Source organism: Neolamprologus brichardi, chromosome 15 (assembly GCF_056152115.1).
Source record: "Neolamprologus brichardi isolate AB-2024 chromosome 15, ASM5615211v1, whole genome shotgun sequence".
In the NCBI taxonomy this organism is placed as follows: domain Eukaryota; kingdom Metazoa; phylum Chordata; class Actinopteri; order Cichliformes; family Cichlidae; genus Neolamprologus; species Neolamprologus brichardi.
In genome coordinates this window covers 17,151,217-17,164,584 of record NC_142118.1, presented here as the reverse complement: position 1 = coordinate 17,164,584, position 13,368 = coordinate 17,151,217, and the positions used below count along the sequence as shown (strand labels likewise).

The following is a 13,368-nucleotide window of genomic DNA, read 5'->3' as shown; positions in this document are numbered from 1 at the left end:
TCTGGGAAACTGGACGTTTAAGTGCACAAAGTTTTCCCTGATAAGCATCAGTAGCATCCTCCAGGTGACAACCTAACAAAGCTTCGTACTGAAGTGATAATAGCTCCAGTGTGTCTCCCCCAAATAGAGATGGGAGCAATTATACCATGTAGGACACAGCTAAGAGCCAAAGAAGGCTGTTTGGGAAAATGACGTTTTGGATGGGTAGATAAAACCATCACAAAACACATGAAAGTCAGGGAAACTACTCTTTGTCCAGCTGTTTTGTGGCCTGTGTGAGAACAGTATGGATGTCACAAATTTCTACTTGAACGTGGAATATTATCAACTTTATTAAGCATGGGAATAAAAGAGCAGAACTAGTACTGAAATATTATAGATATAAAGATGGGAATTATAGTGACCGCTATCCACAAAAAATCCACTAACAGAGCCACGAGGTCCAGCAGGGATGAGTCATCAGACAAAGGTCAGCAGGAGGACATCAGATCATTTACGCGTGTGGAGCTCTGCGCAGACTTGCTAATACTGCACAGAAAGTGCAATGTAGTGACTCAGTGTCAGCGCTACCAACTAATAAAACAGGAGCATCCAAAAACCACCAAGATCTAGGGTGTAAGGTTATATCCTAGAGGACTTATTAGTTTATTCTTTACTAATAAGTCAGTAAGGCATAAACATAACATTTGGATGGGTACGCACAAAGGAGTTACGTCAACATTAATATGAAACTGGTGAAGAAAAGCACAAAAAAGACACTTGGATAAAGTACAAAAAAAAACAGAAGTGGTGTGAAACACCAACCAACTTGAGAGAAGTAATCAGGACTTTGCAACAGTGACACAGTTTTAAGTAGTGCATGAACATCTGCTCTACCAATCAATCTGCAGTAATATTTACACCTCTGACATCTCACAAGTGTTAGCTTTATTTTCATACCAAGATTGTTTACACAGACTTTGTAATTGCACAGAAATACTCCATTTATTTTGGTCATTTCATTTTCAAGCAGAAAGCCCCTGGGGGCCTAACAGGTTAAAAATTAATTCCCAATAAAACCAACTGTAAGTTGTTTAATAACATTGCTGTCTGTATTATTGTTAAAGTCATAAATTATCACCTTTAAAGTGTTTGTGCTAATAACACCATGTACGAGACAGGCATGGAGAGCAGCACTGACTGGGAGAGGCTTTAAACAGATGACATACTCAGTTCAATTCAACATATAAGACTTTCAGAATGCACAAGCATCTACTTAAAATCTATTTATTTAATCTATCATCTGTGATATTATTAGGTACAATTATAATGTATTGTTCATCTCCCTTAAATAAACAGGCATCCAACTGAGAAAATTTGCTTTTCAACTTTGCGACTCATTTTATTTCTGATAAGAAAACTATTCAGTCAGACAGTTATTTGTTGCGAAAGAAATACAGTTTCAAGCACTTTTAAGCACCACATTTGAAATTCAAGCACTTTTCAAACCTTGAAAAGTCGATATTAAAATTCAAGCAATTGCTCGAACCGTACGTATGTTTTGTCTCACCTTGGATGCTCCTCTTGAAGAAGGCCTTACACCCCTCACACGACCAGACTCCATAGTGGTAGCCTGAAGCATAGTCATGACACACAGCACAGTAGTGGAGGTCTGCCTTCCCACCTGAAGACGCCATGCTCTCCTCGCTCTCCTGGGAGCGCCTCCTCACACTCTTGCTAACAGACAGTTTTGAGTCATGATTTCTTCCCAAGACAAAAACATGTAGATAAAGTATGCAAAACGGTTGATTAAAAGTAATACACAGTAATAAATCACTGAATCAGTAATGTGATTACAGATGATTATTTTTAGCTTGCTGTAGCTTTAGTTGAAAAAGAAAAAAACTGGAAAAAAGGTTACTAAAAACAGCTGTTCAATAAATAACAGGTTAAGTACTAATTGAATAATCGTTAGCTCGCCAACTACTGATTAAAGAGCACAGCGTAGTCAAGGTGTTGCGCCCAGTCTTACCTGGTTGTTATAACACTGTCCCACGGAGTCTGGGCTGACTGGCCTTGCTGGGATCGACCCTGGGGGCAGTGCAGCGTAATGGGCGTCCCCACACGGCTGTGGCTGGGCCAAAATAAAGAGGCGCTCAGAGACTGATGGACAGAGGAGCATTCGGAAATGCTCGGACCACCATAGCTGAAGATAGTTGGACTGTAAAAAGGTATGGTGGTGAAGTCATGGCCGAGGTCGGTATATGGTGAGCGGATACAGATGGGCTGGCTTGTTTCATGGGACAGACCAGGAGAAGAGGAGCCGAGGATCGGGGAGAGAATGCAGCTACCAGCTCGGTTGGAGTCGATCTCCTGGAGCTGCAGCAGCTTCTCAGGCGAGGAGGCAGCGGCCATCATGACACCAAACACTTCTAATATCACTTGAATTACTACATTACCGGCAAATGGAAAGCATCGCCAAAAAACAACAGAGCTAGGAGAGCTACCTCAGAGCTCACATGGTCAAAGCTGAGAAATGGATTTTACTTTGCTTTCTGCTCGGCATAACTGAATATCCTCGTGAAACAGTCCAGAAGATGAAGGTTACAGGTGAGGAGTGCAAGACAGGGTAGGAGGGATGTTCACTATTCCTTCTCAGTCCTGCCATGGGTTTTTCATCATTAAAAAGCAGCAGAGCTTTCCACCTGGACAAGAAAGAAGAAGGGACAGGTTGATATACTGAAATACACGGCATGACCTGCAATTGTAGATGAAATAAATATATTTCATTTACAATCTCTTCTTTTAAACTGTGGTAAAACTTCATACTTAGCTCCCCTGATAATATCTGAGTACAATCAATTTACAGAAAAAAGGTAGAATCGAAAAGAACGAAAAGAGTGGGAGCAGTAGTCCCAGCTAAGCCTACCACTCCCACTCCACAAAGAGAGAAAGAGAAGCTACAGTGTGTATAGATTTCTCCAAAACACTGCACATACGTGGCATGTACATAGGAGGAATTCTAGTAAAATTCCTGAATCACTGGAACTGGTGCAAAATTGAACCCTTCCTAACTGTCTGAGCCCCTCGCCCCATCTCTAGGAGTGAGCCCACACACTCTTCAGCGGAAGCTTACTTTTGCACAGTGTAGTGGTTTATAGGGCTGTGTGATATGACCAAAATCTCATATCCCGATATTAGAATTCTATCGTCCCGATAACGATATAAATCACAAAAATTTTACATTTTCTGTAAATTCTGTGAATCTCGGGCAGCTCAACTTGCGTGAAGCTGCGCGTCCTTTACCCGGAGTCGAGTGTTTTAACCGATGCATAAAACTATACATTTTTAGACATAAGTTGTAACGGCCGCCGTTTTCTTTGTATTTATTACACGGCGTGCTGCGGGGAAAAGCTTGTTCTAATATTTGAGTCTAAGGTTTATTTTTTAGCACCTGGCGGCTTCTTTTTACTTCTCATCCATAAATAATCTGCTCTTTCACGTGATCAAAGCCTTTAGTTTATTTTAAAAAGTCTCAACAGGATCTTGAGCTTTATTGTGAAAGGTTTATGTGGAACCAGGGGCGATTTTAGCCCATTTTTGGGGGTGCTTCAGCACCCCCAAAATGAATGAAAGCACCCCCAAAGATTTCTTACTTTTTTTGACAATATTTGCTGTTTGTGTGACACACTACTAAAAATATAAAAAGCATACAGTACTGTACTTGTTTGAGACGTAACATTTTAACAACAAAAGTATAGATAACCCCCCCTTCCCAAAATGGTTTGTTCCAGCTCTCTCCTGCTCTGGCTCTAGCGCTCTTGCTGCCAGAGCGATGGTGGCTGAGACACAGCGGAGCGGAGGTGTGAGTGCCTGGCTTAAAACAGGACATATTAGCTGCATTTAACCTTCAGTTACTCTTTATATAGTTGGGTAGGAGTCAAACCATGTTTCGTTTTAACTTAAAAACATTACACCCAGGTAACCTGCAGTGTTGAAAACGTGTTTTCCGACAATGTTTGCTACCCTACAATCCGTCCTGCTTTGTAGTAAATTCAGCGACATTTCACCGTCCTGTTCCTCCCATTGAAATGTATACAGCCTATTTAAAAATCTAAAACTTTAAATTTTCCGTAGCCTCAAGTTGTTAGCACTGTCCTGTTTTAAATGGATACTAACTAGCTAACTGACTGAATGCCCATTAAACTTATAACTCCTGTTGTGTGTGTGTGTGTGTGTGTGCGTACAGAGAGACAGCCAGGTTCATAATGAATATGAGGAAGTTTTTTCAAAAAAAAGGAGCCACATTCAGCTAAAAGTGTAAAATCAAATGATCCGTCAATCAAGAATAATGTTGGATCAGTGTTTCAATATTTATATCTTTTATTAGATGTTCATGTGGTTTGGTTATTTGCCTTTTGGTTGAAAGTACACTGAAAGAGGACTTTTTTATTAGTGATCTTAATAGTATTTTTTCATATTAATTTAATTTTCATCTAATTTAATACAATCTATTTGTGTATGATTGTCAGTCCAAAGAGGGAGAGAGGAAAGAGGGGAATGTGAGGAGAAAGGGCAAGGTCAGGAAGAACCAGGTAAGAAAACAGACAGGGAACAGTGACAGGCACAACAGAAACTCACACAATCTGGAAGTTGTGTCCTCCCTATATTAAAGCTGCTATACAGAATCTGCAAAACAAACTGGGTTGAAACATTTTGACCCTCTTTAACAACATTCCAACATAACATTATAATTGATTGGGGAGATTAAAATTAATGATATATTTTTATGTGGTTCAGCCACAACTCTTCTAAAACCTCAGCCAGTAATAGGTAGGCCAGCTTTTGGACCGTCCAGTTGTCTGTATGACTGCCGCAGTACATACATCACATTTGCACACTATCAGAAAGTGCCAAACAGCCCTGGTGGAGTGAGGAGCTGTAAAGAGAAGCAGAGTGCTCTGTTTATATTCTAAAAATGTTTTAAGCTTGTTTCAAAGATTCTGTACAGCAGCTTTAAATGTTTTCCAAAAGCACACATACACTTCTCAGTGTTTCTCAAACTTTTTACAGTGTGTACCACATGATAAAATGTCAAGCTCTCCTAAGTACCACTATGAAAGCATGAAACTCATAAATCTTACAACAGAAAATTAGTATTATTAAATTAGTAAAATTAGTATCTGCATACATTGTACACATTGTATACATTCTACCACAGGCAAAGTTGCCTCCATTTTTATAGTTTTTATTAATATTATGTAATAATTTATTTGTAACAATTTATTCTGTTTCGGGAGTGTTTTTTATGTATCTGTATTATATTATACATACACATTAAATGTGAATCTCTGTCCAAAAAATGCACTCACTTTACTTCTTACTCACTATGAGCATCATTCATTATTCTCACCCAGTAATTAAGGTTACCATATGTATTTTTTTTATTCCAATCCATTCTTCTTTAGCAGCATTTAAATAACCTTGATCAGATTTGATGGTTTTGTTACAGACTTTTCAAAAAAGTGTTTTGCTTTTCTTTCACAAATGTGGGGATTAAATTGTGTTAAAATGTACAAAACAGTGATGTCATGTTTTGTGACGAGGACCCAGGCACAGAGAGACTTGATGAATTTAAGAATCTTATGATTTAATAAAGAAATTTGCAGACTTACACAGAGATGGTAAAATTATGATGACTGATAATGGAGATGAATACAACAGACGATCAGGACAGGGAGGAACAGGGGTTTAAATGCACCAAAGTGACAGTCAGAGAGAACTCGGGACAACATTTAAGGATGCAGGGACTGACAGAGACAGGTTTATCTTGCCTGGCTGGGCAGCTCTCTGGGTGCTCAGCACCCCCAAAGCTCTGATTCTAGAATCGCCCCTGTGTGGAACATAAACAAGCGGACACGTGAAGGTGTTACCGTCGTTGTTGCTAACGACAACGCATAAAAACAGGCGCTTGTCCGTCAGTAGTGTGGTTATATTACATATAAGAGAAAGAGAGAACTTTAAGAAATTAATATAGCCACTACAGTGACCATCAGAACGATGAAAAAATATTGCCGTAAACAGTTTATTTTGCGACACCACGAAACAAACGATAGCGTAAAATGAAACGATAGACGTTTTTATATCGTCATCCGATATATATCGTTATATCGAACAGCCCTAGTAGTTTACACTTTTACCTAACAGTTGAAAGATCGCCATGTGTTGAATCAGGAGGGGACGTAAATCCTTTGGGTTGCATCAGGAAGGGAATCAAGTGTAAAAACTTACAGCTAACTGCTGCAGTGATCCTTCCTAAATAAAGGAGCAGCCAGAAGTAGCTTTCTTTTAGAGGCATTACTAGAGATTTTGCATTTTTGAGTTACAGCATCAGCAAAACCTTTAGAAAACAGATTGTGTCTCCGTATTTTGACAGAACTCTCTTTTGCGCCCCCATTGATGATATGTGCACATGCAACATGAGCCGCTACAAGTCAAACCGCATGCTGTCAGCTCTAACGATCAGTAGACGCTACAATTTCACTTGCTTCTTCAAAACACCTGCAGTATCTACCAAAAATGGTGAGAGGAAAAAGAAATTGTGACTTATGATGCCCTGTGGACAGAAACAGCTGAAAGATCAATAAATGCAGTGCGAGTGCACAGTAACGCACCACAGTGCAGCCTAAGGACATGTTGGTTTAATCTTACGACATCTGATTAATCAAATCCAGCAGTTAATCATTCCTGAATGGCGGGAGTCTGTCTTCAGTCGCTGGTACACAGTGTCTCTACCTTTGTGGCATAAAGCCCACACCTGTAAGTCATTACTTATCCAGGAAAAACGCCTTCTTTAATCTCAGTAAATATAAGAGAAGAGTAACAAACTCGATAACCCGTAGGAGTAGTTGGAGGCTTCTGCTGCAAGTAAAATGAGCACTGCTAAAGAAACGGCAGTAAATGGACTCACAGAGCTTCAACTGTCATAAGTGCCCATTAATTATTTGGGACAGTTTGAAAGAAACCAAGGTGAATTCTCCTTTTTATGACATGAAATTCAACCATGCCTGCAAATGCTGTTCTTACAGCTATGAAAACATAATGAAAAATGAAGGCAGGGAAACACAAAATAATATTTTCATCACTGACCTCAAGGATTTATTACGAAGCATTAGAGTTATGACCTCTACTGTGGAAGTTTTGCAAACAAACTTTTCCAATGATGCCCTAAACACATGTAGACACATTACAGGCCACTTAAGGATGAACAATTTACATGAACAACACCCAGCAGTTGAGAGATTCATCCAATTTTGGTTTGATTTGTTAAAATTATTTTCAAGATAATCTATTATTTTGATGACTATAAACAAGTGGGAAAACATCTAAAGACGGGTTATGTACCTAGTTATGTAGTACAAAAAACATAAAATCCTTTATAAAACCTGGATTTCTGATTTTAAAGACTCACTAAAAGAAAGGATCGTAAAAACTGTTTCCAGTTTCTGTTGATTAATTGAATAATCATCAGCATTATAAATTTTTACTGTGGAAAAGTTCTCGGTTTCAGACAATAATGCACAGAGCAGTGTGTTATTCTCTTGTGAAACAGTTGTGCTCAAAATTTAAAGCTTTCAGCGTGCGATAAATTGGAGTCCTGCAGTGTTTGAGCTGTTGTTCACTCAGTTCTTCCTGCCCATTTTTTTATGTGAATGTGCAACTATTTTTTCTCTTTTGACCTACATAGCAGGTAAAACACACGGTACATAACTTTACTGAGGTCAGTGGATAAAATTCTTTTATTTCAAAGCTATCCGAGGCTGTTTTATGAGGTATGGAAGAAGCCTACTGGGGATGGCTGTGGTTTGCTCTGCTATGGTTTAGCACCTGTTTAATGGTTTATCTGAATTTTTTATTTTATTTTATTCTCCCCCCCCCCACACACACACACACACACACACTCTGGACCCCCACCAATTCGCATACTGCCAGAACAGGAGCACAGAGGATGCAGTCTCCATCGCACTGCACTCTGTCCTCTCACACCTGGACAACAACACCACGGTGATTGGCCTCATCAACGACAATGATGAGGTACAGGGAGGAGGTGGATTGTCTGGCTGAGTGGTGCGACACAAACAACCTGCTGCTTAATACCGAGAAGACCAAGGAGCTCATCGTGGACTACAGGAGGAATGCTGACCCACATCCACCCATCTACATTAAGGGGACGGCTGTGGAGTGTGTGAGCAGCTTCAAGTTCCTGGGAGTCTCCGAGGATCTCATCTGGACGACCAACTGCTCCAGGCTGGTCAAGAAGGCTCACCAGCGCCTCTTCTTCTTGAGGACACTGAGGAAGAACCACCTGTCCTCAGACATCCTGGTGAACTTCTATCGCTGCACCATCGAGAGCATCCCGACCAACTATATAACAGTCTGGTACGGGAACTGCTCTGCCTCGGACCGGAAAGCGTTGCAGAGGGTTGTGAAAACTTCCCAGCGCATCGCCGGAGCACCACTTCCTGCCATAAAGGACATCTACAGGAAGCGGTGTCTGAAAAGGGCTGGGAAAATCACCAAAGACCCCAGTCACCCATCACATGGACTCTTCACCCTCCTGCCCTCTGGGAGGCGCTACAGGAGCCTCCGGACTAAGACCACCAGGTACCGGAACAGCTTCTTCCCCACAGCTGTCAGACTCCTGAACTCTGCCTCCTGACATCTGACCCACATTAAACACATGAACTGGAGATACAAATACCCACAAACACCCACAACCACCTACACACACAATGGACAACTGTACCCTCAAACATACAATAATAAGATGGACTGAACCACCACTCACAACCACTAGCACTTTATATAGCCTCTGTAGAAATTATCCACATATCTCACTTATCTTAACTGCACTACTGTATAATTCTGTGTAAATAATCATTCTGTACGATACAATAATTTTTAATTCTACAACTGTTTATAACTTTCATAGTTCACATTTCTGTATAGCTGTATATCTCATATTTCTGTATAGTTTTTCATATTTATATCCTGTTCATAGTCTGTACATACTTATAGTTAAAGCATATTCATAACATACTTCATACCGTGTACATTATAACATACCATAATAGGCCCATTTCTGTAATATACTTACATATCTATATTATTGCTAATATATATTTGTAATATATCTATATCATGGCTTAAGCACTTCTGGATGGATGCAAACTGCATTTCGTTGCCTTGTACCTGTGACATGTGCAATGACAATAAAGTTGAATTCTATTCTATTCTATTTTTTAAAACAGGAAGATTACTTAATAGGACTAGATTTTGCAATCCCATGTGATTCAGCTCAGTACTTGCTCCGAGTGGATTTTGAGGCATCAGTTCAGTTGGCTCCAAACAAACAGATAAATTACAATATATGATGAATAGAGCAAAGACCAAAAGCGAAACTAAATAACAAAAATAGACAAAAGATAAAGTCATGTTGCTCAAATAAATGCTAAACTTTTTCCTTCTGCAGAGAACGTGTAAATAAGCAACTGTTTAACAGAACATATCAGTATATTTGTTGTTCCCACAGCTTGTTTTCGCTGGCCTCGGGTGTCCAAAAAACATCAGTTACTGCATTGGATTCTAAGGTGAATTTGCCTTAAAACCAATTTGCATTTTCATAAATGCTAAATGCAAAAATGTGCCATATGTACTTTGAGTATATTTGGAGATGTTTACAATAACTGAGGCAAACACTTGCTCCCAAATTACCCTCGACACACAACGAACTGAATGATTTTTTTATAAACATATCTGGTTTGATAAATGATCCACTCCTTAGCTTATGACAGATAATTGATTCTTCTATGGGTTTATAATCCTTTCCTTTCCTGAATGACCGAAAATCAAAGCCTATGAGCCAATTTCTGAGGTTTAAATGCACTGGTTGCCAGCTCATCTGTTTCTCCTTAATACTTGGGGAATGGTATATGATTAAAAGTAGACCAATGGATCACAAAAACCTATAAATCAATAACGAGTTGGCATCTGATTACCTGTAATTTGAGGAATATGTGCTGGTGAAAGCATTAAAGAAGAACAGAGCAGGAGAAGGAGGACTAGTTGTCTTCTTCAACTAGTCTCACAGTGATTCTTGTGACCTTGTGTCTGTAGATGGTGAATGTTCCTCCCAAAACAGATGAGTCACTTTAAAAGAGATTGCGGCAAGGTTTTTCTTCTTTAATTACCAATCCTCGCTAAAAGCAGATGTGGAAGAGTTTTTGTTTCCTTTGAAGCTTTGACCTTGCCTTCAGACTTCCTCACTGTTACACTCTCTAGAAGCTGGCAACTTATTGTGGGAGAAAACCTCCCTGCGCAACTTGCTGCCCCCACTATCAGCTCACACGGTTATAAGGCTTTAAATTTCAAGTCAAGCAGTTGGGAAATCTTACTAAAGGATTCTTAGTACCATTTCTGCATCTCCAGCTAATTCTGTTACAAAGTGACAGTGACGCCAGGACAAAAACCCGCTGCATCGTGAAAACAAAGGGTTTCAAATTTTAAAGATCTTTGTCGAATGATGAAGCAGATTTATGGCCATCTCTAAAACCTCACTTTCATGTCTTTGTGGGTTTAAAAACCAATTTGATGGGGTGCTGTTTGCTTTAGTCCTCTAAATGTCAGAGAAAAAACATCCTCAAATGAAAAGCACTTGTGTCCAATTGAAGCAAGTATTTATTAAGCAATGGATGTTGTTTTAATCTAAAGGTATCTTAACCAAATAATTCCACAGCACCCATAGTGAGTGACTGACGGAGCGGTTACCGCTGCATTACTAATCTTGACTAGTTTGGAACTTATTCTACTTCTTTTCTCTATTTTTACAACAAAAACAATTAAAGAAGTGTGAATGCTGGCCCTCTTGGTCAGGTCTCTCTTTCACCTTGATAAATAAAAGATTAATATAAAGAATATAAATATTTTTCATTTGCAGTGCATTAGGACAGCTAAGGATATCTCACCAAAAATGACGTTGTGTGGTGGATTATACAGACAGAAACCTCAGAGACTATATGCATCATGTGGAAAAGAAAGCATACCTTCTTTGAAGCCCAAATCATCACCCATCCAATACCATACTTGAGACTGGTACGAGGATTTTCTGCCTACATGCCGTGTTTCGTTTTCTCCAACCGTGTTGCAGTGAATTATAGCCAAACATCTCCACTTTCTCTACAAGTCTTTGCAAGTATTGTGGTTTGTTCAGATGCAACTTAGCAAACCTAAGTTGTGCTGTTATTCAGAAAGGTAAGAGGCTTTTTCCTGTCAATATTTACTGGCAGGCCATACCTGTTCAATCTTTTCAGCGTGTTCAGTCATGAACTTTGACATTTAACATGCTATCTGACATCTAGAGTAACCCTTTCCAGATTGATGGGCAACAACAGTTGTTTCTTCAGGCTCATGGTTGTTGTCTTTCCTGTTTGGCGTTGTTCTAATGCACACCTGAAAAATCCAGACCAGCAAACAGCCAAAAGTTTTGCATTTATAGGAGGTGCTTACACCTGCCCTGCTTGTTGATCAGGTAATCCCAGGCATTTAAATCAAGTGCATCTGGCTGCTACTTACTACTTGTATTCCGGCTTAATTTTTGTATCATAAAAAAAGACACTGTGTAGTATGTCATGTGTTGTTGTACAGCTGAGACTGATTTACCCGTCTTTTGCTGAGGGCGGGATTATTTTTATTATATTCTTGCACATAAAACGTTACAGTTACAGACAGAAGGTGTACTTTTTCCCCACATGATTCAAGATTACATAGTTATAAATCCTCATAGAAATACACGTGCGTTAAAAAAGTCAAATCAATCTAAACTAGCAACAACACTATCTGTTCCCAATTATTAGCCAGAATAAACAAAATCTCAAGGCCGTGTCATTCCCTTATCCTAAAACCTTACAGCCTCCCTAAAAATCAGGCAAAAATGGACTTTGCAAAAGCAGTCCTGCCTTACTGCACACGGCAAATACGTGGGGATGTTGGTGTAGGATAGTGCCAGAGAACGTGCAAAATATTTCACTGAAATGCACCAGGGAAGTGTTCTGTCTCAGACGATATGCAAATACCTTTCAGAAGAAAATTAAACACTTCAGTCGGCAAAAATTAGAATGCATAATTTGAGGCTTCTTTGCACCACTTGCTCAGTTAAACATTAATTAACTCAATTACTTAGACTCCCTGTACACTTTAAATTAATCCAGAATGCAATACATTTGAATCTTCCAGGCTTATTTGTACAACATAATCAGCAATTATTCAACATGGATTTAATAGATACAAAGATACAAAGGGAGACCTCTCAATTTAGTGTAATCCAAGACAAAAGCAGTACTAACTTTACCTGCCTGACAATTCCAGAAAGATCAACAACAAAAAAGTAGAAATATACCTGAAGATCTGTTCCAATAGAAGTAATAAGTGATACATTTCCTGAGTGGTTGTAGTTATTTCCTTCAACTAATTTGAAGGAACTGCACTGTAATAGTCGATATTAGCTGTATTGTTATTTCCTATTGGCATTTTAGGGTCCGTAATGAAATGGAAATAGGAAATACTAATCTGTTCTCTAATTATTAGGCATTAAGACAATTGTATGAGCAGATAATAGCATTACTGACTGAAATAAGCATTCCCACAAATAAGATGTCATCTACCTGTGTTAGTGGTCAGTACTTCTCTGTTTATGCTGATTTGTTTTCCTGGCACAAAACGTTAATATCAAGGGAAAAATAGACAGGAAAAAAGGGTATTGTTCTGCTTCAGTTATCTACAATATGGCTGTTTTAAACATCAGTATTCCACCCAGAAATTCACAACTGATGCATCCTTAATTTTAAACTAACGCTTCCCTCATGCTAAACAGCAAAAACAGAGTCACATTTGTTTGTATAGCTCTATTCAGACACAAGGAACATAGAGTACTTCAAAGAGACATTTAAATCGAGGCTACAGGTGATACAGGATGCACAATCAATCATGACAGAAACAGAATAACAACAATTAGAATCGAAGGACAAACAAGACTAGAGTTGTTCCTGTGGTCACAGATCTCTACTTATATAAATCTGGCATGTTAATCCCTGCCGTAGAAGTGATCATCACTGCGAATAAGTGTTGTTTCTTCAAAAAAAGTCTCATAAAGTGTGAGAGAAGAGCTCTGATCATCTCCCCTGAACAACTTCTGTAACTCAAAAAGTTGATAATAAAACACCACTTCTCTCTAGGTCGAGTCAGTGCACACTGGCCTCATATTAATTTAATTGCTAATATTTAATAGTCCACATCTTGAGACAAGTTAGGGCCACAACTAATGACTGCACTTAT

At 39.1% G+C, this 13,368-nt stretch overlaps 1 protein-coding gene across 4 annotated transcripts in view; it reads right to left on the bottom strand.

Moving 5' to 3' along the window:
• esr2a (estrogen receptor 2a) overlaps positions 1–13,368 on the bottom strand; it is a 28,333-nt gene that overhangs the window by 13,745 nt on the left and 1,220 nt on the right. Inside the window, exons 1-3 of one of the 4 annotated variants that reach the window (XM_087851918.1) lie at positions 4,621–4,855; positions 2,012–2,684; positions 1,550–1,743 (exon numbers count right to left, since the gene is read on the bottom strand). In XM_087851918.1, the coding sequence (XP_087708044.1) occupies positions 1,550–1,743; positions 2,012–2,397 (580 nt within the window). In that variant the 5' untranslated portion in view covers positions 2,398–2,684; positions 4,621–4,855. Of the gene's footprint in view, positions 1–1,549; positions 1,744–2,011; positions 2,685–4,620; positions 4,856–13,368 lie in introns of those variants that run through there. The other 3 variants (XM_006792713.2, XM_006792714.2, XM_035908511.2) reach the window with 3 other exon arrangements.